This window comes from Acartia tonsa, chromosome 14 (genome assembly GCF_053477335.1).
Source record: "Acartia tonsa isolate MP-2025a chromosome 14, ASM5347733v1, whole genome shotgun sequence".
NCBI classification, from domain to species: Eukaryota; Metazoa; Arthropoda; class Copepoda; order Calanoida; family Acartiidae; genus Acartia; species Acartia tonsa.
Genome location: NC_137273.1, coordinates 1,433,187 through 1,459,468, shown reverse-complemented (window position 1 = coordinate 1,459,468; position 26,282 = coordinate 1,433,187). Strand labels below are relative to the sequence as shown.

The 26,282-nt window shown below is 33.8% G+C and overlaps 2 protein-coding genes across 2 annotated transcripts in view; one reads left to right on the top strand and one right to left on the bottom strand.

The window, feature by feature from the left end:
- Window positions 1-26,282, bottom strand: part of LOC145306160 (uncharacterized) — a 287,293-nt gene that overhangs the window by 76,303 nt on the left and 184,708 nt on the right. The window lies entirely within an intron of this gene.
- LOC145306089 (UDP-glucose 4-epimerase-like) lies at window positions 706-12,394 on the top strand. Its single transcript, XM_080148017.1, has 15 exons — window positions 706-753; window positions 3,025-3,089; window positions 3,529-3,605; window positions 4,779-4,863; window positions 5,370-5,432; window positions 6,500-6,571; window positions 7,182-7,245; window positions 7,583-7,632; window positions 8,129-8,196; window positions 8,734-8,824; window positions 9,788-9,838; window positions 10,220-10,314; window positions 11,080-11,167; window positions 11,724-11,801; window positions 12,107-12,394. The coding sequence occupies exons 1-15, from the start codon at window positions 729-731 to the stop codon at window positions 12,203-12,205; spliced, it is 1,071 nt and encodes a 356-aa protein (XP_080004143.1). The 5' UTR covers window positions 706-728; the 3' UTR covers window positions 12,206-12,394.

Sequence of the window (26,282 nt, the reverse complement as noted above, 5' to 3'; positions counted from 1 at the left end):
AAATCCCTAAAAAAGAGATGGAGAATATGACGTCACAGGAAGACGACGTGGTGCAAAAGTTATGTATTTTGGGCTTCGTCTTGCATTAGTTCCAGTACCCAAAGTCCAAGACAGCAAAGAAAATAAATTTTAAATCCATTGTCCCGTCCCTGTATCACTGAGTGAAAGTAGGTTGACCTAGCTTTTAACACAATCACAGGGATCTTAAGGGATAAGACAATGGAGGATAAATTGATATACATCCTTAATGATTACACAAAATTACCCCATGTGTAGATTATTATATTTTGTGAAAGGCTAATAGAATAAAGGATTGTATATCATAACAGTACCCAAAATTTATAAATATATTTTCTGGCTAAAACATTTTCTTAACTTAGCTTTTATGAATGTTGTCATCCTTGCTTTAAAAAATTAATTATATATCAAATTAAATTAAAGTATAAAAAAACTAAAAATTACTAATTAAAAACATCTAAATTATAGCAGAACCTAGAGTTTTACAAATACCTATTCTTATTTGCTGGCTTAAAACTATTTCTTTACTTTATAGATGTTGTCATCCTTGTTTCAAAAAATAAAATTTTTTTAAGAGTAAACTAAAAATTTAAACAGTACCTTATAGGTAAGTTTTCTCATTGGCTGGCTTAAAAAGTTTTTTGAAAATCAATTTAATTTAATTATAAAAATAATAAAATTTTATTTCAGATTAGATTAAAGTACAAAAAATGACTGACGAAGGAGTTATTTTAGGTATATCATGGTTATTACATCAGAATCATTTCATTCACCAAAAATTTGAAAAGCAAAGATTTGATACATATAAATTGTGTCCGTCGTAAATGATAGATAAATTGGTTAGCTATGTTAGAATTGTCCTATCAAATCTAAACTGTGCATGAAAGCAGCTTAAGTCTATATTATAAATGTACAAGTATAGATTTATAATCCAGATAACATTCTGGCCAAAGAGGTTGGGACCTTTCGTCTGCTAGCAAATTGCTTTTCTTCCCTTTGCCCTGCGACTTTGCTGTGTTAATATTTTCGTCCTTTTGGCTAATATACAAAGACCCAATTTCAAGTCGGCAGAGGGTTCGCACCTTGTGTGTAGAGTTCTATATGTCTATACTAGTGGCTACGCCCCTAGAGGCCTGCAGTGGCACTTTAAATGTTTTATTTTTATTTTAAATATCTTATTTGAGAAATAATTGTCTTTTTTTGCGTTCAAGTCACTACTCAAAAGAAAAAATTTAGATTTTTGTGATTTCTCTTGGGAGAGTGGTGGTACCCTCCCCCAAAATAGTTATAAGACTTCCAAGGACCTATTAGAAGCTACCCTGTAAAGGAGAACCTGATCGGTTTAGCGGTTAGCGAGATCCTTCGAAACAGACACACAGACAGACAAACAAACAAACATACAAACACACATCCTGTTACTTTATTATAAGGACTAGCGGCTTCGCCCCTAGCCTCTAGGGGCTTTGCCCCAAGAGGTGATAAAAAAAATTAAGGCGAAATTCGTTAAAGGACCAAGGAAATCTTCAGCAAAAAAAAAAAAAAAAATGGGGGGGGAAATTTTTTTGTTTTTGGGGGGTTGGGGGTGTCCCACCCCCCAAGAAAATAGCTTAAAACCACCACAGGACCAATAGGTATATACCCTGAAGAGTAGAATCCGATCGGTTCAGTGGTTACCGAGATCTTAAGGGACAGACAGACAGACGGACAGACAGACAGACGGACAGACGGACAGACAGACATCGTTCTACTTTGTATTATAGACTAGCGGCTTCGCCCCTAGCCTCTAGGGGCTTTGCCCCAAGAGGTAATAAAAAAAATTATGGCAAAAATAGTAAAGGACCATGGAAATCTCCTTAAAAAAATCTTAAGGGACAGACAGACATCGTTCTACTTTGTATTATAGATTGTCGATATTATGTCAGTCATAAAAAGTCAAAAAAATATTGCAAACAAATTTCAATTTAATGTCAAAACTTAAATATTTTCATAGATACTTTTTACGGTTTGATTTAATAAAAATTTTTTAACACAGTGCCTTCGAAGGTGCTTTGACTTTAGTGTCAGAACCTAAATTAGGACATAGAGCATTTCATTATCCTAGGTTAGGTAACTTCATTTCACTTTTCAATCAAATCTAAAATGCAGCGGTTTTTGAGAAAATTAGATTTAAAAAGTTCAAGTTCAATTTTCACCCACTAGGAGTTACCGCATAATCATGACAAGAAAAGCAAAGATTATTTATTAAAAATTTTGAACAACTTTGCTTTTATAAAGTCAGTCTGAATTTCCGTGACCTTAGCAAAGCAATTGATAAAAATGACCATTAATTAACTCACTTCAGGAGTGGTTTTATGAAGAACTTTATAAAAGCAAAGTTGTTTAAAATCTTAAATAAATAACCTTTGCTCTACTTGTCATGATTATGCGGTAACTCCTAGTGGGTGAAAATTGAACTTGAAATTTTCAAATTTAATTTTCTGAAAAACCGCTGCATTTAAGATTTTATTGAAAAGTGAAATAAAGTTACCTAACCTGGGGTAATGAAATGCACTATGTCCCAATTTAGGTTCTGACACAAAAGTCAAAGCACCTTCATTTGCACTGTGATAACGGATGCTCTTTGAAAGGGGTATGCATACAATATTTGTTATATGGACTGACGGACGGTCAGACAAAGTTCATTAAGTAGACTTGCTACTATACATACTTTCATAATCAATACTAATTTAAGGTTTGATTTAATTAGTTTCCATTTTTTAAAGCGAAGCTGTTCTATAATTAGGGTAGGTCCGTCCGTCCGTAACAGTTAGCTTTTAACGTTATTTTAGAAATGTTAGGTTTGTCCTATCGCTTCCAAACTTTGCATGATGATTCCTGTAATAGTTAGGAACGCTTTATAAAGTATAGCAACTCTATATCCTACTGTTTCACAGCTTCACTTTTATTGATGTTATCATCCTTGTTACTGTATAATACTCTACTGTTAATAATTGTTCTTGTTGTTAGTGACTGGCGGAGCTGGTTACGTGGGCTCCCACTGTTGCATAGATCTGCTCAACAGTGGCTTCAAGGTAAACACTTAAGGTGACGGGTTCGAATCTCAGTCTTATTTAATAAACCTCTAATTAAACTTTATCAGCTACTAATTTTAATTAATCAAAAGAAGGGATAATTCGGTTATCATCATTTGGGGATGTATTTCAATTTATTGTCCATTGTTTTATCTCTACAGATCCCTTTAACTTGTCTAATTTCGTCCTATATGTTGGTGCTAGCGGCTACGTCCCTAGATTTCTCTTTGAGCACTTAAGGTTGAGGGAAGGGTGAGGTGGTAACTAGACCCACCACCTTCAATTTTGATTTTAAAGTAAAAATAAGAATAATTTTTTTTGTGAAAATACCTCGACCCTTTTAGGAGTAATATTCTCCTCAAAACGTGGGGGGTTACAAATTCCCCTCCCCAATTCCCCCAATTTCCCCTGAAGCACTAATATTACCTATCTTGTTTAGGTGGTTGCCATAGATAATTTTTTCAACGCGTATAAAGACCCCACAGGGGCCACCAACTATCCTGAATCCCTAATAAGGTAACTAGAGTTTGCCCGGATACATATTTGGCTGGATACCGGATATCCGGCTGGTTTCTAATGCATAAATTTTTGTTGTATAATATGAAAGATTATAGTGCCGGATATCCGGCCGGATAGTTTCAATGTCTAATATCCGGATATCCGGCACAACACTAAAGATAACCAGGTCTAAAGAATCATTAAACTTAAAAAGATTGAAAATTATTTTCCAGTATAGCTTTGAAATCGATAATTATGTATAGCATAATATTACAGACAATTTTCCACGAATATTAAAATAAAAATCATAAAATTAATACCAGTTTTGTTAGCCCGGGCCTTCGGCCTATAGGGTCTAACGAAACTAGTTTGATTCTTATAATTGTTCATTTTGATATATATCCACGGAAAGCTGCCTATAACACGTTACAAATTGGCATGTAAAATTACACTGGTACCCAAAATTTTATAATCACTTTGGGTACTTAACATGCATTACAATTATTTGGTTCTGATGTCCTATCCCTTAGCATATGCTTTGAGTTAAACGTAATATTTCATGTTTTTTTTCTTTTAGAGTTAGGAAATTAACTGGTAAAAATTTGGAGTTTCATGAAGTTGACCTTTTTGTTTATTATAATTGGGGATGTATATCAATATATCGTCTAATATCTTACCCCTTAAGATCCCCTTGCATATAATAATCCATTTTTTTTCTAGAGTTCAGAAATTAACTGGTAAAAGTTTGGATTTTCACGAAGTTTTTTGTTTAACATAATCTGGAATGTATATCAATATATCGTCTATGCCATATCCCTTTAGATCGCTTATCATAAAAATAGTTAGGTACATTTAATAATTCATGTTTCTTTTCTTCTAGAGTTCAGAAATTAACTGGTAAAAGTTTGGATTTTCATGAAGTTGACCTTTTTGTTTATCATAATTGGGAATGTACAATGTACATCCATTTATCGTTCAATGTTTTATCCCTTAAGATCCCCTGGCATATATAGCTTCAGTTAAAAATAATAATTCATTTTTCTTCTAGAGTTCAGAAATTAACTGGGAAAAGTTTGGAGTTTCATGAAGTTGACCTTTTTGTTTATCATAATTGGGAATGTACATCAATATATCGTCTGACATCTTACCCCTTAAGATCCCCTTGCATATAATAATCCATTTTTTTTCTAGAGTTCAGAAATTAACTGGTAAAAGTTTGGAGTTTCATGAAGTTGATCTTATGAATATGGACGAGCTAAGATCTGTTTTTAAAAAGGAATACCAAAATTTTAGATAAAAAAAAAATTATCCCATATATAAAGAAGTAAGCTTTTTTTTGTTTGTAGCGAAGGATCTCACTAAAAGCTGTTAAACCGATATGCACCATATTTTCTTTACTTTACAGTGGAGCTTTTCAAAAAAAATTAATGAAAATGTTGGGGTAGGGTCGACTTCTGCCTTACCTTCCCTCCACCTTAAGTACCCCTAGAGTCTTCGAGGGGGCAAAGCTGCTAGTTTAGTGTGTGATGTTAAAAAATAGTACTTTCCTCTGCCTTCGGCTCAAAACAACAAAAAGGGTAGAGCCGGGGGAATGCCTTGGCCCTTAAAAATAACCATAAATAAGATCGTGCAATCAAAGGTTTGGTTGTCTGCTAGGCACTATACCACGGGTATGAGGTAAAGTTGGGTTTTTAATCCAAGAGCATTCGAGCCGAGAAAAAGTTGCCAAAAAAAGGTATCTAGAGATTTTTTGTAAATAGTACAATTTTGGTATTAATTCAGTATCCCAAAATTACGTGTGTAATTCATTTTGCAGCCCTCAAAGCTGTAGGCGAGTCTTTTCAGGTAAAGTTATTTTTTTCCAGTATGGCTTCGAAACCAATTAATATCCGATGGATTAGAACCGGTTCTAAGCCATACTGAAAAGTTATGGACCGTATCGTATTATATCCAGTTTTCTAATACTTTAAAAATGTACAATCAGAATATTAAAACCAATTTTTTAGACCGTGCCTTCGGCATCTCGGGGCTAACAAAACTAGTTTTAATCTTTTAATTATGCATTCTTATATCTGTGGAAAGCTGTTTATAATACAATGCAATAGAATAACCTTTTTCTACAAAAGCGCAGCTACTCGATAATTTGTATATGTTGGCTGAATGAAACATCGGTGTCTGTTTTAAAAGTGGGGAGAGGACATTGGACTGTAAATTATACTGTAACCCAAAGTATTTTTAAAGATCTTTTGTCCATTAGCCCTAAAACTTTGGATATTTTAATAAAATTCTTATCGGTTGGTTTAAACTACAAGGTTCTAGAAACTAAATATATAGAAATTTGTTTAATTATTTAAATATTTTAAAGAAATTTATAAGTATGTACTTTTAGAAATATTGTTTAGTTTTAAAAAGCTTGCTTAGTAAGTCAAATATATCATTTGAGTTACATTCAGAAAATATTTTCAGAATTAGTTTTAATGAATAATATTTTTAAAAACAAGTAAATTCTTTGTAAAAAACTTCCCAGCCAAATAGCCTAAAACCTACTCCATAACATACAATAGTCGATCCTCTACTTTTTTTGGGGTGGGGATAATTTTTTTCTAGTTACTATTTCTCTTGAAAAGTTGTACCCCCCCCCCCCAAAAAAAAAAAAACCCTTCCCTGACAGACAGACAGATAGACATACAGTCATCCTATTACTTTTATATAAGGATTATATTTCAGAAAGTGTTGGCGTATTACAGCAATAATATACATGGGGCATGCATTCTTATTTCTGTTATGGACGGACATACAGACAGACAGACATACATACATACAGACAGACATACAGACAGACAGACAAACAGACAGACAAACAGACAGACAGACAGACATCCTATTACTTTTATATAATGATTATATTTCAGAAAGTGTTGGCGTATTACAGCAATAATATACATGGGGCATGCAACCTTCTTTCAGTTATGGAAGAATTTAAAGTAAGTTCATAATTTAACTCTTTAAAAAAAAACAAGGATGAAAACATCCATGAAAGCGAAGATCTAAAATCTGAAGAAAGAACAATTCTTAATTCTTATAGAATGTCAGAATTTTATAAGCACAACATTATAGAATATGTCTAAACTAAATTGTATATAAATGGAGGGGGTGGCTGCGACACCATTTGAAACCAAAATTAAAGGAATCCAACTTACAAAAGAGTTACAGCAATGAAATTTGGAATGATAGTCGCTTTAAAGAGGTACAATGTGGAACTGTGAAAAAAAGTTGGTGAAACCGCCGCTACCGCCGTTAGCCGCCTTAAAAACAAATCGGCGATAGCGGCGGTTCCGCCGCCGTTTCTTTCCACATTGTACCCTTTAAAGCAACTGCCATACCAAATTTCAGTGCTGTAACTCTTTTTTTAATTTAAGTTCCTTTGATTTTTAGTTTTGGTTTCAAAAAGTGTCACAACCAACTCCCCCCTTTATTGCAAAATTGCTTAAATAAACGATACAATATACAAGAACATACTTTCATTTTTAGGATTTGATTATTTTGATGCCTTGCTCATAATAACTCTTGTAATAATTTTATTGTTATTTCCAGGTATTCAAACTGGTTTTCAGTTCGTCAGCCACAGTGTATGGTGTACCTGAATATTTACCTCTAGGAAAGCTCAATTATTTAGTTCGAAAAGCGCACACAATTTTTTTTACCACCCCTTCCCCCCCCAAAAAAAAAAAAAAAAATCAAGGGGATATATTAATCTCCCTTTTTTGTTCCAGTACGGTCCAAGAGCCTTCCGAGAGAAATCACCTCTAGAAAAAAGCACCAACTCCAAATAAAAAAGCTGAAATCAAAATCGGGAAGGGGGGGGGGGTAAAATTAACCCACCATCCCCTTGCATAAAGTCCTCTGATTGCTAGGGGGCGTAACTGGTGTTTTTAAAAAAGTTTTGCAAAAGCAATGGCAAATTCTATCCAAATAAATCAGCTGAACGTGTGTAGATGAGAAACATAAAACTGGTAACTGTACAAATCCCTACGGCACGACAAAGGTGAATATATACAACAGTTGCGATTTGATTAAGTCGGGCTATAATTATCTTTTCTTATCTTCGCCCCCTCTCGGGGCACACAAAAATCTCCTCTAATTAAAACCTCTGAAACCGGGTACATTTTACTCCAAAAACTTAAACCTTGTTAACCTTATAATAAAGTAACAGGATGTCTGTTTGTCTGTCTATTTGTCTGTCTATTTGTCTGTATGTCGCTAACCGCTAATTCGATCGGGTTCTCCTCAACAAAGTAGCTTCTCATAGGTCCAAGGGAAAAAAATGGGTTTCGGGATTCAACACCTCTCCTCAAGTGCCCCTACTTTGTAAAGCTTCTCTAACTCTAAAATTCTAAGTGGTCAATTATTTTAGAGCACAGTAGAAAAATGATGATTGATCTAGCAAACTCTTATTCTAATTGGTCAATTGTTTTAGGATACAGTAGAAAGGATGATGATTGATCTAGCAAACTCTAATTCTAATTGGTCAATTGTTTTAGGATACAGTAGAGAGAATGATGATTGATCTAGCAAACTCTAATTCCAATTGGTCAATCACATTGCTTAGGTATTATTGCCGAGGGTTATTAAGGAATAAGACAATGGACAATAAATTTATGTACACCCAAATACGAAAAAAAATATTATCCCTCCAGTAGATTAATATCAATAGTTGAGGATCTAGTCCCTTTCGTGACAACGCCTCTTAATCGACGTTTTTTCTTACTTTCACAGAGGCTTTACTCCTATTTCTAGCTCTTGTGCTCAAACCGTGCGCGCGGCCAATTGCATAACCCTTCGGAGAAAATGCCACTCAAGAGGAGTTGTCACGAAATGGACTATACACGAAACAATTAATAAGAATAGATAAGAAAAAAACCTTTTTTATTTTCAATTCATTTCAAAAAAGGTAGTGGGGGATTTCGTGATCAACTGGTACTTTCTGGGAAAGGACCTATGTTAAAAATTTATATTGTACATATATATCAAATTTATAAAATGCAAATGCAATTAAAAATATACTAGTTTGATGCTTATCTTTAAAAGTTAAAATCATATTCAAATTAAAAATTTTTGTTTTAAAAACAATTTCTTTTTTTTTAAGGTATTTTAATCCTGCTGGGGCCCACCCTTCTGGTGATATTGGTGAAGATCCTTTGGGTATACCTAATAATCTTATGCCCTATATAGCACAGGTAATATAGTGAAGATTCTTTGGGTATACCTAATAATCTTATGCCCTATATAGCACAGGTATTAGTGAAGATTCTTTGGGTATACCTAATAATCTTATGCCCTTTATAGCACTGGTATTAGAGAAGATTCTTTGGGTATACCTAATAATATTATGCCCTATATAGCACAGGTATTAGTGAAGATTCTCTGGGTATACCTAATAATCTTATGCCCTATATAGCACAGGTATTAGTGAAGATTCTCTGGGTATACCTAATAATCTTATGACCTATATAGTAAGAGATATAAGTTTTCCGGAATTTTAATGTAGGGAGGAGATTTGAAATCTGCATCAAATTTTAAGGATTTTTTATAAAATTCGTTTTTTGTATAATTCTTTATCTAAAAGCGGAAATACAAATTAAGTTAATTAATTTTGGCATCCGTGATTGGTGGATTTATAAAATCTGCGCTCTGATAGGATGTCGTACATCATTCAACCAATTAGAGCGCAGGTAGTTTAAAATCCACCTATGCTATTGGTCAAAATTAATTAACTTAAAATGTATTTCCGCTTTTAGATAATGAATTATACAAAAAACGAATATTATAAAAAATCCTTAAAATTTGATGCAGATTTCAAATCTCCTCCCTACATTAAAATTCCGGAAAACTTATATCTCTTACTATATAGCACAGGTATTAGTGAAGATTCTTTGGGTATACCTAATAATCTTATGCCCTATATAGCACTGGTAAAGTGTGGTTCATCTGGGTATACATACATAGTTATTAGTGAAGATTCTATGGGTATACATAATAAGCTTATAATTTTAGCATTTTTAAAATAAAGAATGCTTTTTCATAGAGATAATATTTAATATATTTACTTACCTTCCAAAACAGAACTACCATTTTCTAGTATTGCTAATCTGGAAGTTTAAAATTGTTAGGAAGATTCTTACATAACTAATATATTTTAGGTTGCAATTGGTAGAAGGGAGAAAATATCTGTCTATGGTGATGATTATAAGGTATCATCCTTCTATTAAAGTAAAAGGAGGTATGTCTGTCTGTATGTAGCTTAACCAATATGGTTCCCTTTAACAGTTAAGCTTCTTATAGGTCCAGGCTAGCTTTATTTCTTCTTAAAAACTAAGGTTCAACTTTATTTTTTCCTTTTAATTTTATTTTCTATTTTTAAAGATGCCAATTCGTTTCCATTATATGAAAAGTCAAACAATTTTTAAAAAAATTATTTAAAAACCCATATGACTTACACAAGAAACTGTACAACCCCCCTTACCCCCTCTACTTTTTTAAGGGGAAGTATAAACCCCCCTGCTTCAAGACATCTTATGCTTTTATCTTTGGCCAAATTCCTGAGCATGTTAAAGTTAATGAACTTTACTTAGACTCCAGATGGAACAGGTTACAGAGACTACATTCATGTCATGGATCTAGCAGCTGGACACGTCAAGGCACTACAACATATTCTAGCTCCTAACAGGTATAGGATCTCACTAACCGTTAAACCGATCGGGTTCTCCTTTCCAGGGTAGTTTGTAATAGGTCTTAAGAAGGTTTATAACTGTTTTGGGGAATGGTACCACCATCCTCCCAAGAGAAATCACAAAAAATAGAAAATTTTGGATATATTCTCGCGTTTCGTAGAGACTTGAACTCAACATAGGCAATTATTTCTCAAATTAGGTATTTGAAATAAAAAAAATTAAAGTGGCCCTAGAGGCCTCTAGGGGCGTATCCACTAGTAAAAGTAAAAGTAATCACCTTTCAATGTTTCATATCAATAGAATAATACTAACATGGATGTCCTTTATGAACTGAATTACATACGTACCTTTTTTATAAACAAGCTTTGCTTTCAAAACGACGAAGCCCATTTTGTTCCGAATTTGTATCACTTTTGAAAAGTGCGACTCCAGTTACGTCATATTTTTCTTTCCCGAAAAAGGGAAGGGGGGAAGAAAATCTCTTCATCTCTTTTTTCTTCCCCCCTTCCCTTTTTTTTCTTTCCCTCTTCCCTTTTTCGGGAAAGAAAAATATGACGTAACTTGAGTCGCACTTTTCAAAAGTGATACAAATTCGGAACAAAATGGGCTTTGCTTTCAAAACCACATGTTTTTATTAACTGGACAAAGTGTCTCAACAATCAGCCATGTGACGGAGATAAGAGGAGATGGATAATAACTCATTTTTATGACGTCACATGGCTGATGTTTGCGACACTTTGTCCAGTTACCATGCTTTTCAGGGAAGGTGTGCATATATTCAATCTTGGTTCTGGCAAAGGCGCCACTGTTCTTGAAGTTATCGCGGCTTTCAGTAAAGCATCCGGAAAGGTATTTTTTTTCCCAGTATGGCTTCGAAACCGATTAATATCCGCTGGATTAGAACCTGTTTTAAGCCATACTGAAAAATTAAGTATAGCATGGTATTTCAGTAAATTTTTCACGAATATAAAAATGCACAATCAAAATATTAAAACTAATTTTTTTATTTTTTATATCATCATTAGATTTGTGCATCAATTATTTGGCCTTTGTCTTATCCTTTAGATCCCTGTATTTATGGCTAGTACTTACCCCTTATTTCAAGTGAAATATTTGATCAACTGAAAATTGATTGACCATTTCTTCTCTAATTTCCGAAGTTGTACAGCAGATAACCCAATTATTGCAAAGGCTATTTTCAGCTACTTCGGTCTAAGGGACAAGCGATATAATGTATATACGATTTATATGTTATACATTCAAAATTTTAATTTTCCAAATTTTGATTTTTTTTTTGAAGTTTGAAGCTTTTTTAGCTAGTAATAAATATTGAAATAGGATGAGGGTGCTATGTACACAATCGGAAACTAGAATTCAGCTGAAAAAATATTTATATTTTTATAAGGAGATTCCGTATGAAATTGCTGGTCGCAGAAAAGGAGACGTGGACAGTCTTTACGCCAGCTGCGACAAGGCTGAAAAGGTAAATATGCAGTACAGACCGACAGTCCAGTAATCCTGATATAAAAGTAACAGTATGTTTGTCTGTTCATGTGTAGCTAAAGATCTCGCTAACAGCCGAACCGATATGGTTCTCCTATACAATTTAGCTATTCATAAGTCCTGGGTAGTTTTATAACTAGTTTTGGGGGAGATGCCACCACCCTTCTAAGAATAATCACCCCTAGGAAAAAAATGTTAACCCCCCCCCAAAAAAAAAATATTTGTTCATTTCTTAATTGTCTGCTAGAAGTATCCAAACGTTTCAACCACTAATACTACTTGTAGGAGCTGGACTGGAAGTGTGGCCTAACCCTGGAGGACATGTGCCGGGACATGTGGAACTGGCAAACCAAAAACCCCCGCGGATTCAACCCAAATGCTTAGATTAGAATTTGTGTTTCAAAGTTTGTACACCCAACATTCATGGACAAACTAATCACAATTCAATAAAAGTCTAATATCCCCTCTCTAACTTATATATTCTTATACTAAAGTAACAGGATGTGTGTTTGTCTATACCGAAGGATCTCGCTTAACAGGGTAGCTTCTCATGGGTCCCGGGAAGGTTTATAACTATTTTGGGGGAGGGTACCACCACCCTTTGAAGAGAAATCGCCTTTAGAAAAAATACCCACCCCCCTCCAAAAAAAAGCGTAGCCGCTAGTATAAAATAAGTTATCTGATTGTTAAATGTAATTATGTAATTATTACATGTATTCAGTATTGTATAGGTACAATAATGTAAAAATTACTTGTATAAAATTAATATTTTCAGAAGCGAAACTACTCTATAATTCACTTTGTCTCTCCGTCAACTCCGTAACACCTAGGGCAGGAGGGGAGGGGTTACTGTTATTTTCTCAGCTACTATTTAAGATAGTTTGAGCATCCAGTATACGCTGTATGTAATTATTTTTCTTTTATTCTAATATTATTTTTATATCCTCCTTTTAAAAGCCACTGATCTTTTGATTTGGAATTCACTTTGTCCGTTTGTCCATCCATTTCTTTTGGTGCTTCGCTTCTTATGGATGTTGTTATCCTTGTTAATATTAGCTAGTGACACCGTTTTAAGTTTCTAGAAAATTGTAATAAAATTATTATATTAGATTGTGTCTTAATGCCTTTTTGAAAAAAAGTCATATAATTTACATTTTTTTTCCATTAATAGCAGTTTAATAGCACGGGCCTCCGGCCCCTCGGGGCTAACTAAACTGGTTTAAGTCTTATAATTTTGTTTTTCAAAACCCCATGAAAAGCTGCCTATAATACGATACGATAAATAACAATTTTTGATTTTCAAAAAGACATCAGTTTATATTAAAACTAGTATTGTTAATAAAAAACAACCATAAATGCTAAAAATCCTAAAACCTACCTCTAAAACAGAAACCAAATACTTTTTTTTATAAATTTTGTTTTAGAAATGTTAAAATTGATAACTTATTTGTATTTAATACTTTTAGATTAATAAATTTATGTATTAAAGTTTATTTTTAAGTTAATCTATACATTGTCTGTCCGTAAGTCCGTCCAAATCACTATAGATATGCTCCAGGGAACTTTAGGGATAAGACAATGGCCGATTAAATTGATGTAAATCCCCAATGAGGATCCAAAAAATTATCTCTTCTGTAGATTACAATTAGTTGTTAAACCATATGAACACTTAACTTAAAGAACCAACCAATCAAAATTTAAGAAGAAAAGTTTTATTGTAAAACTTTTGGGACCAGTATAAAAAACAGCCCAATGTCCCCTCTCTCCCAGTCACTTTGATGTTGCATGGTCTGTCGATCTGTCGATATGTCAGTGAAGTAGGGGAGAAACATTGGGCTTTTTATTTACACGCCTAATAGTTTTATGATAACGATTTCTAATTCATTGATATAATATCCTATGTGAAGCTTAACCACTCGTGACCGTGGCTCAACACGTAATTAACGCATCCGCTCGTCGTCGGGGAGGTGATAGGTTCGAATCATTGGATAACACCGCGTCATACCTAAAGACGTTACAAATAGTTCCCACTGCGACATTAGTTGTTAGAGTAGGGAGAATGACTAGGCCCAAAAATGGCGCAACATATTACCATGCACAATTAGGGTTTCTCAGACAAAGGGCGTGCAATCAAAGAGTTGGTTGTCTGATGGTTGCTACCAGTTAAGTTGTTAGTGAGATCATAACAAAAAACCTTGCTGGGATTAAATTACATAAATAAATTATACTCAATTAATACTCATTCCCAATGATGATAAACAAGATTAACCCTAATGTATGTTAAAATTAGTGGTTTAAAAATGTCGACACTTCTTGTTTAAATTCAACCAACCAAAATTATATAAACTTTATTATAACTAATAATAAAGTACCTAAAGTTCTTAGTCCAACTATAAAAATAGTTAATTTGCTGATATAAATGAGTAAATAGTCAGAAAGCTATACAGAAACAAGGATGACAACATCCATAAAAGCGAAGCACTGAAACGGTAGGACAAACGGACATTAACACTTGTATAATCAGAATATAAAACTATAAGAGTCGAAGCAAAATTTTAAGTAAATTTGTGGAAAAACTGCTTGATACAGGATAATGTTTATGGACATACTTACATTTTTAGGACTTGATTATAGAGTTGCTTTGCTTATAATATTGTTCTTTGTTGTTCCAGGAATCAATATACCAAAAATCAGAAGAAACGGATAATTAGATCACATAAAAATTTGTTGTTAAAAAAGTAGAAAAATCAACATGTTTAAAATGGACGTACGGACATTCTGGTAATGATTATAGAGTTGCTACGCTTTCTAAAACGTACCTAACTACTACATGAATCATCATGCAAAGTTTGAAATCGATAGAACAATTCTAACATGCCTAAATTAACGAATAAAAGCTATCTATCTCGGACGGACGTACGGACGGACCGACCCTAATTATAGAAAAGCTTCGCTTTTAAAAAGTGTTTTAAATATGGAGAAGTCTTAAGGGGTAAGACAATGGATGATGATAAATTATCTTACCAATTTTGATGCACATACCAAATGGTGATTAAAAATTGGCCCTTTTAACTATTGGGACTGTTGCAAAAAAAAGTTTTAACGCTGCTAGTTTGAAAACAACTGATCAAAATTCAAAAAAAGTTCGCAAAGGGTTTTGCCTGAAAATAAGATGAATTGATGATAAAACTTTCGGTACCAATATAATTTACAGCCCAATGTCCGCTCTCAATGAAAAACAATGAACTCAACATCCTTAAGTAGGGAAGTATAAGAAATCATGGAAGGACGGACAAAATGATTTAAAGAACATCACGAAACCTTAGATACAAATCTTATACAAGCTTTATAAATGGAGTAGCGGCTATGTCCCTAGCATCTAGAGTATCTATATTTAAAGGGGTGGAGAAAAATAGTCTAAAACCACTCAAAAATCTGAATACAAAATAGCCTAAAACCATTACAGTACTTGTGTTAAGCTTTCCTAAAACAGAGAACTCAATCTGTTCTGTAGTTGCTAAGATACTAAGCTTCAAACAAAAAAAGCTTACTACTTTATAAAATAGGATATATAATTACTTGGATCTTAAACCAGATTTTAATGCGTTCTGATAAAGTGAAACACGCAACGGGCTAAAATAACGATTCCTCCACCTCTATTTCCACTAAATGAAAGAACTGACCAATAAACAAGTTACGGGTTAGCAAGCTAAATTGATGATATTTTTTCCCCTGTTATAATGTCCAAGTAAATTCTATATCCATTGTATATGAACAAGTAAATTATATTTTGGATGCACATTGGTACGAGGAATCTTCACAAAAAAATTCCAGCCGTCTATCTTAAACTTATTTTTTTCATTAACATTTCTTACAGATGGATGGACGTAAAGTAGTAAAATGAACGGACTGACGGACATTTCGAATAATATAGAGTAGCTTCGCTACTAAAACTAATTTTTTCCTTTCAGATAAATATCCCTCCCTCTTATGTCACGTAATCATCTACGAGTATTTCACCCAGGGAGGGAGGGGACAGTGGACTTTAAATTTCATTGGGACCCAAAGTTTTATGATAACGCTAATTCGTTGCTAAAAATCCTTTAGATACTTTTATTAAGTTGTTATTGATCATCCATTGTCTTATCCCTTTAGAGTCCTGATTTCACCCTTAAAGTGCGCGCTGTGTACTCATGGTTACGCGCTTACGATCCGCCCTTCCCCCCACCCCCCCCCCCACTCAAGACATCCCCCCTCCCCCAACATACTTCAGACTTACGGGTAGTCAATTAAAGTCCGGTTTTAACAAAAATAAAGTCCTTATATAAAAGTAACAGGATGTGTGTCTGTCTGTCTGTGTGTACTGTACAACATCTACAACCACTGAACTGATTGGGTTTGCCTTTACAGTGAAGTTTCTTAAAGGTATTGGGAAGGTTTATAACTAATTCTTGGGGAGGGTTGCACCACCCTCCCCAGAGAAACCAATCCTAGAAAAAAAAAGTTTGGGGTGGTTGATTTCCAACTTTCCCCCGCCCACAAATCACAGGTTAAGGGTGTGCACAGGTTTTTGCCGTAGGGATGCATCTCTGTAGAGGGTGAAAAAAGGGGAGGGTAGGTATTTCCAATTTAAATTTTTATTAGGGTTTTCTGTTCTTTTCCCCTTTCCGCAGGTTTTATGGGTTTTGGCAGGGATCTTAACGGATAAGACAATGCATGATAAATTAATGTGCACTAATGAAGATAAACAAAATTAACCTACTGTATTTTAAAATTATTGGTTGAAAAAATAGAACACAATTAGTTTTGAACAAACAAATCACAACTCAATAAAATGTTTTGAGACAACGAATAAGATAATTTTCTTAGTAAACCTTTGGGTACTAGTGTGAATTATAGTTTAATGACCTTCTCTCCATAGGTTTTGGGGTAAGGTAGGTGTCAATTAGGATCTTTTAAATAGCTGAGACATCTAGTTTAAATGGTTGCTTACAAAAAATGTTAGGGGTAATTTTGTTTATTATCATTTGGAATGTTAAAAACGTTATAGGCCATTGTCTTATCCCATAACATCCCTCCTTACTAATGGTTCTTGGTGAGGATTTTTTTCAATTGGTTAACAAACCAAATGAAAAACGTACGACATAGTTTTAAAAAGAAGCATGTACCAAAATATTTTTAAAGATCAAACCTACTATTTGAGAATTGAGCGTATGAAGAAAAAAACACACACATACACACACACATACATATACACACACACACACACACACAAACATGACCTAACTTTATGCTTCATAGTATCGTAACTTAGGTCATACATAGACCACCACAACCAGAAAAGTGCCCATACCATTTTTTTGTGAAATTTTGTTAATGTTTTTAAAGTGATTTTTATCTTCTCTTAAAACCTTATGCAGGGGGGTATAGGGCATATTGGAGTGTAAATTACACTGGTACCCAAAGTTTTATTGTATCAAAAACTTTGGGTACTTTTACTAGTAGTCAAAACCTATAATTTATATCTACAAAAGAAGGAGTAATCTTGTTTATTATCATTTGGGATGTATTTAAATTTATTGCCCATTGTCCTATCCCTTTAAAACAAACAATTATTATGTCCATAACAATAAATTTTAAAAAGAGTTTTTGCCTTTATCAGGGATCTTAAGGGATAGGACAAATTGATGTACATCCCCAATGATGATTCACCCCTTGTGTAGTGTAGATTGGGTTGTTTATTACACTAGTCCCCAAAGTATTATAATAACTACTTTAGGAACTTTTATTAAATTATGATCGGTTGGTTCATTAAACTGAGTGTCCAAATTTTTCTTTTACTAATTCTAACAGAAGGGTTAATTTTGTGCTTCATCATTGGGGATTTACACCAATTCATGGACTATTGTCTTATTCCTTTAGATGCCTGATTCTTTGTATTATAATGTTTTTTTTTGTAATCATAGGCGTGCCCAGGAATGTAGTAATATGCAGGGATCTTAAGGGATAAGACAATGGCCGATAAATGGATGTACATCCTAAATGATGATACAAAAAATTACCACTCTTGTAGATTACATTTAGTGAATTAAATATTTAGAAACTCAATTAAATGAACCAACAAATTAAAATTCAGTAAAGTCCCCAACGAATAAGAAACGTCATTAAAAAACTTTTGGGACTAGCGTAAAAAAAATGCTCAATGTCCCCTCCCTCCCTGAGTAATATGGGGTTTTCCCTCAAAGTGCCTTGTAGAGCACAGAAACCCCTCTTCCTTTTTTTTAGATTGAAAAATACGAGGGTTGGGGGGGGGGGAGGGGAGGGGTTGTTATTGTTTATTACATATACATTTTATGTTACTTTATATTGGGTACTAATTTGTTGAAAACATGGAACTCATTTAATGGTCAGCTCGTTTATGAGGTAAAGGGAATGGAAGGGGTAGGATCGTTATTTAAGCCTGTATGTTGTTTCACTTTATTAAAGAATATAAAAATCTGATGTAAAATCCAAATAATAATATATCCATTTTGGACACTGACAGTTTGAACCAACCAATCATGATTTAATAATTATGATGGCCATTGTATGAGAGAAAGTGTTTACAAAACTTTGGGGACCAGTTTAATTTACAGTCCAATGTCCCCTCCCTTCTAGCAGTGTCACGAATCAATTAATTTGAATTGAAATATATTAAATTTAAAATCACTGTAATGGAACTAAAAAGTTCTTATTACCAGGGAGGGAGAGGACATGGGGCTGTTTATTACACTCTGGTCCCCAAAGTTTTACAATAACGTTTTCTTATTCGTAGACTGAGCAACTTTGGTGAACTTATTGAAATTTGATTGGTTGGTTCATTAAGTTGAGTGTCCAATAGTTCCACCGCTAATTGTAATCTACAGAAGGGGGTAATTTTATGTACAATCATTGGGGATGTACATAAATATATTGGCCATTGTCTTATCCCTTTATATCCCTGACTAATTACCGCTTTTTTGCAAGTTTTATAATTGCTGTATTTTTGAAATATTTATTATATCTCTGTCTGTAACATATGATCATGCTAACCGCTGAACCCATATGGTTCTCCTCTATAGTGACGCTTCTTAAAGGTCCAGGGAAAATAAGAGGGAGGGATGTAAAATAGCCTAAAACCTAAAACTTACTTGTATAAATAAAATAGCCTGAAACCATCCCAGGACCTATATAAGGAATAAGACAATGGACGATAAATTTATATACATCCCAAATGTTGATAAATAAAATTACCCCCAAAACGAATGACACTGCTAGTTTGACCCAACTCATCTATAAAATATATACATAAAAAGTCTCCAACGAAAGGAACAGCATGTTTAAAAACTTTGGGTACCAATATAATTTACAGTCCAATGTCTTCATTTGAAATTCTAATATTTAGATTTGATTGTTCTTAATAATCCATCCTTAAAGATCATGACTTTAAATTATCAGTTTTTAAAAGCGAAGTTTTTCTATAATTAGGGTCCGTCTGTCCTTACGTCCGTCTGTCCGAGACGGATAGCTTTAATTAAGGCATGTCCGTATGTCCATTTGAAACATGACGAGTTTTAACTTTAACAACAAGTTTTTATATGATATAGTTATCCGAATGATCTGATTTTTGGCATACTGATTCCTATAACAACAAGGTACAATGTTATTAGCGAAGCATCTCTACAATCAAGTCCAAAAAATGTAAGTATTTCCCTAAACATTATCACGTACTTATTCAGTTTTTCAACAAATGTGTTAATGTTCGTTTGTCCTACCGTTTCAGAGCTTTGCTTTTATGGATGTTGTCATCCTTGTTTTTTTTCAGAGAGTGAGGGGACATTGGACTGTTTATTACACTAGTACCCAAAGTTTTATTATCTTGTTGTCTTATGCAGTGACTCAAAAACTTTGGGTACCATTCTTGAATATCCTATTATATAAAATAGAAAGCTTTTTTTGTCTGTAGCAAAGGATCTCGCTAACCGCTGAACCGATATGGTTCTCCTTTAGAGTGAAGCTTCTTATAGGTCCCAGGGTGGTTTTAGACTGTTTAATTTTTATAAAAAAAGTCGTTGTAAGGTTTTAAGTATTCAAAAGTTTAAAAATTATTCAAACGCTTCTCCAATAATTGTAATCTACAGAAGGGTTAATCTCCTTGGTTTTGTATATCAATTTATTATCCATTGTCATATCCCTTAAGATCCCTGATTTATAAACAAGAATGCTATTTTACAAGACTAACAAAAGTATAATAACGACACATTTAATATTTTAATACTTTATACAGATATACAAAATTATGTAATTAAAGGGGGGTGATTTCTCTTGGGAGGGTGGTGGTACCCTCTCCCAAAATAGTTATAAACCTTCCTGGGACCTATGGGAAGCTACATTGAAAAGGAGAACCATATAGGTTTCAGTGATCCTTCAGCTAAGACAGAAATATAGATAGACATCCTGTTACTTTTATATAGAACATATTCACATTTTGTAGGTTGATCAATGATTATAGAGAGAATTCGCTTATACAATTTTGCCTAGTTGTACTAGGAATTGCGGGGTTTACGTATGTATAATAAGATATAAATAGCATTGACCTATCTCTTCATTCCTGCAAACAATGAAAAAAAAGGTTGATTAATTTCTATTTAAATCGAAACAAGACGGACAGACAGATGGACAGACAGGCGGACAGACAGACGGACAGACAGATGGACAGACAGACAGACAGATGGACAGACAGGCGGACAGACAGGCAGACAGACGGACATCGTTCAACTTTGTATTATAGATAATTAGCACTTATATATATAAGAAACTATACACCCCCCCCCCAAACCCATTATTGTGTGTATTTGATGAAAGGGGTAAATGCAGAGAGAGAGGGGACAATAAGCTGTTTATTACATTAGTCCCCAAAGTTTTACAATAACGTTTTCGTTAGTTTATTAACTTTGGGGACTTGATTGAATTTATTGATTGGTTGGTTATTTAAGCTGAGTGTTCAAATGTTTTAACCACTAATTATAGTCTAAAGTAGTAGTAATCATGCTAAGGACGTACATCAATTTTTCGGCCATTGTCTGTTCCCTTTAGATCCCCGGGAAAATGATAAATACAATAGGGATATGTTAATAAAAGAGTTATTCACCCTAAAGGAAAACCATATCGGTTCAGTGATTAGCGAGATCCTTTAATACAGATAGAAAGAAAGATAGACAGACAGACAAAAAGACAGATATACAGACAGACAGATAGACATACAGACAAATAGATAGACAGATAGACATACAGACAGAATGACAGACCGAAAGATAGACAGACAGACAGACAGACAGACAGACATACAGACATACAGACAGACAGAGAGACAGACAGACAGACAGACAGACAGACAGACAGACGACAGACAGACAGACATATAGATATATAAACATCCTATTACTTTTATATTAGGATTGACTATCTCTGAATTCCTGAGAGCCGTACGTGCAATTTGTACACTTTTGAGCGCCTTCAATTAACTCAGGGATCTTAAGGGATAAGACAATGGCAGACAAATTGATGTACATCTCCCAAAATGATAAACAAAATTACCCCTTTTGTAGATAATTTGTAATCAATTAATTAAAATTCAATAAAATCCAAAGTTTTTAAGCCAACCAATAAGATAACGTGTTTATAAAACTTTAGGGACAAGTGTAATTTACAGTCCAATGTCCCCTCCCTCCCTAACTATTATTTACCCATTTAGAAAAATAATGCATAGACGAACTATAAATTACCTCTTATATAACTAAAGAGAGCCAAATCTATCCCTGGGTATAAGGTTAAGCAACACCCATCAGATAACCAAACTACCCTTGTGTGATAGTCCCGACTTTGCTTGGTAATGAGTTGCGCCTCTTTTTAGGCCAAGACATTGTACCTTCCCTCCAAAATCAATCCTTCACTAAAGCTTCACTGAAAAGAAGAATTATATTTATCCAGAAAGTGAGAGAGGGGACAATAGGCTGTCTATTATACACTGGTCCCCAAAGTATCAGATATCATATTCTTACTCGTTGGCTTAACAACTTTGGGAACTTTTAGTGAATTCTAATTGGTTGGATCATTAAATTAAGTGCCCAAACGTTGCAACCATTTTTTGTAATCCTGCGAAGGGGTGGTTTCATTGGTGTGTATCATCATTTGGGAGGTACATCAATTTATCGGCCATTGTTTTATCTCTTTAAAGCCCTGATATTTATCTGTAGCAGTTAGCGAGATCATAAGCCACGCACACAGATAGACATCCTGTTACTTTTATATAATCTATATGTATATGTAGTCTATGGCAAATCTTACCTACTTTCGCGTATTTCCTTTCAGCTTAAGACGATGTTTGCAGGGATCTAAAGGGATAAGACAATGGCCAATAAATTTATATACACCCACAGAATTAACCCTTCTGTAGATTACAATTAGTGGTTGAAATGTTTGAAAACTTAACTGAATAAACAAATTTATCAAAATTAAAGTCCCTAAAGTTAATAAGTCAACGAATAAGAAATTAAAATATAACTATGGGGACTAGTAAATAAACAGCCCAATGTTCCCTCCCTCCCTGCGTTGCTTGAATAATGTACAGGGAAAAGCAAATGGAGGATACATTTTAAGTGTAAAATGTTTACATGTACAGTTTGGGTAGAGATTACTAGAATAATTTGGTAATTATAATGGTACCCAAGGTTTAATAATACTTTGGGTACTTTTATTAAATCTTGATTAATTGGTGTAAACCTTCAGTTTAAAAACTTTTCCATCTATACATTTTTAAGAGGGGTTAGTTTTGTTAATCAATATTTGGGATGTAAATCAATTTAACGTCCATTGTCTTATCCCCTGAGTTCCCTGCGCTCTGTACGACAAATCCTAAGTATATTACGTGAAGAAGGTTCAATCAGGGGTCTAAAGGGATAAGACAATGGCCGATAAATTTATGTACATCTACAATGATGATACACAAAACCACCCCTTCTGTAGATAAAAATCAGTGGTTGAAACATTTAGACACTCAATGAACCAACCAATCAAAATTAAGTAAAAGGCCTCAAAGTTGTTGAGACAACGAATGAGAAAACGTTTTTATAAAACTTTGGGTACTAGTGAAATAATCAGCGCAATGTCCACTCCCTCCCTGAGGTTTGAAGGATATATGTAAACCATGGATAAGGGATAAGACAATGGATAATAATTTGTTTTTCATTTTTTTTTCATTTTTGCTAAAGGATTTGAAGAATTAAAAATTTATAAATTTACTTAGTCGTCATTGTCCTCCCCCCTCCCTGATGTAAACAGAAACGGGGAGGGCCTATAACAGTCCCACCCACCCATGCAACACTTTCCATTTCATTTCACCCCCCCCCCCCAAACGCCCCTCACCCCCCTCTACCATCAACCCCTTACTTGATTTCTGGTTATAACATTATTGTTATTATTATCAGTTTCCTTTAAGCCATCAAGATTATACTTAAATGTTATATAGTGAGGGTAATGCCAATAATATGTCTAAGTTGGAGTGAAAAATATTGAATTCAATAGTTAGGACAATGAAATAAATGCTTTATTATACTAAGTTAAGGTAATGTCAGTAATGTGTCTAAAGTAGAGTGAAAAATCCTATATATACCACTTTGATTTAATAGTTAGGTCAAACACAGAAATAAGTCTAAATCAGAGTGAAAAATCTTAAAATTAACACTTATATCTAATAGTCAGGGCAATGAAACAAATGCTTTAATAGGGCATTAGATTTTACTTTGATTAAATAGTGAGGGTAATAGCAATAATTAGTATAAACAGAGTGAAAAATCCTTATACTAAAGTAACAGGATGTCTGTGTGTCTGTCTGTGTGTCTGTCTGTGTGTACCGAAGGATCTCGCTAACCGCTGAACCGATCGGGTTCTCCTTAACAGGGTAGATTCTCATATGTCCCAGGAAGGTTTATAACTATTTTGGGGGAGGGTACCACCACCCTCCCTAGAGAAAATAAATTTTTTTAAATTTCCCAATTTTAGAAAGAGAGTTCAACGAAAAACAAACATCAAACGTAAAATATTTTTTAACTTATTCTTTTAAAATCTAAAATAAGAAATTGAATTATTAAATTCGACTCTCTCCTCCTCAAGTGCCCCTAGAGGCCTCTAGGGGCATAGCCGCTAGTATCAGTATAAAGTAACAAACACACACACACACACACACAACCACAACAAACAAAAACGATCCCTGCCCCCTTAATTTCAATCTATTTAAAAAATGTGTTTTTTTTGCTCCAGTATGCACTTTTTGGAAAACAACCAGTAAATACCTTATCAAAATAGTTTTTGTTATATACAAAAATACATTATGATAGATACATGATATAATAAATGCTTTGCTGTACTAACCATACCATCATTACTCTAACCAAGTATTACCTAGATAGATGATATAATAAATGCTTTGCTGCAATAAGATAAGATACTAACCATACCATTGTTACCCTAACTATGTATTACTTAATAATTGCTTTGCTGTACTAATTATACCATTGTTACCATAACCATGTATTACTTAAATATATGATAAAATAAATGCTTTGCTGTACTAAGCATACTGTCGTTACCTTGAATATATAAAAAAATAATTACTATACTGTACAAACCATACCTTTTTACCCTAACCATGTATTACTTAGATATATTTTTAAAAAATCACTATGCTGTACTAACCATACTGTTGTTACCCTAACCATGTATTACTGAGATATACAATAAAATAATTGCTGTACTGTACTAACAATACTGTTGTTACCCTTACCATGTATCACTTAAATATGTGATAAAATAAACTTTGCTGTAGTATGCATACCGTCATTGCCCTAACCATATATTACTTAGATATACAATAAAATAATCGTTTTGCTTTACTAACCACCCTGTTGTTACCCTTACCATGTATTAGATATATTATGTAAATAATCGCTATGCTATACCAACCATACCGTTGTTACCCTAACCATGTATTACTTAGATATATGATAAAATTCTCGTTTCAGCCATAATGAATTATTGACTTAGCTAGTTAGTTATATTTATACTTTTAGTTAACTAAGTTGAACAAATTTATATTTTGTGTTATTTAAGACTAGCGGCTACGCCCCTTAAGGCCTTCTTGAAATGGCTATAAACCTTCCCATGACCTATAAGAAGCTGTACTGTAAAGGAGACCCATATCGGTTTAAAATCGTCCTTGGGTATAGTAGACAGAAAAAACACAAAATATCCTTTTCATATTCAAATAAGCGCAGATTTCTAACATTTTTTTGTGACATTTGCTGTAAGCAGGGATCTTAAGGGATAAGACAATGGACGATAGTTTGTCGTACAATATTAAAAACTAGCAGCTACGCCCCTAGAGGCATCTAGTGGCTCTTTAAATGTTTGTTTTTTTATTTCAAATTTTTAATTTGAAAAATAATATGCCTATGTTGCGTTCAAGTCTCTACGCAAATTTTTTTCGATTTTTTTGTAATTTCTCTTGGGAGGGTGGTATTTCCTTCTCCAAAATAGATAGAAACCTTCCCGGGACCTATGAAAAGTTACCCTGTTAAGGAGAACCCAATCGGTTCAACGGTTAGCGAGATCCCTCGGTACAGACAAACAGACAGACAAACAAACAAACATTCAAACATACAAACATACAAAAAAACAGAGACATCCTGTTACTTTATTATACAGATAAACAAAATTGTAGACTAAAGTTACTGGTGAACACTGGAAACCTTTAGTGTTCAAACTTCCCTAATTTTAATCTACATAAGGGGTAATTTTGTTTATCATTATTTTGGATGAACATCAATTTATCGTTCATTGTCTTATCCCTTAAGATCCCTGAAAAATTTTCCCACGCCTTGCCCCTCATACTTTTAATCAAATTCTTCTTCACAGGGTTGGGACATTGGACTGTAAATTACACTTGTACCCAAAGTCTTGTCTTATTCGTTGGCTTAAAAACTTTAGGTCTAAATTGTGATTCGTTGGTTACAAGCTAGTAGTAGTGTCAAAACTTTTCAACCAATAATTTCATTCTGTAGATATAATAAGGTAATATACTTTATCATCATTGCATTGGAGGTGCATATCAATTTATCGCCCATTGTCTTATCCCTTCAGATCCCTGACACAGAATTCGCATATATTTTTCTCACGACCCCTTTTCCCCTTTTTGTTGTGATAAATATCTCCATACCCAGGGAGGGAGGGGACATTGGACTGTTTATTACACTAGTCCCCAAAGTTTTTACATCACGTTTTTTTATTTGTTGGCTTGACAACTTTGGAAACTTTAATTGAATTATGATTTGTTGGTTGATTAATTTAGGTGTCTAAAAATTTCAACCACAAATTGTAACCTACAGAA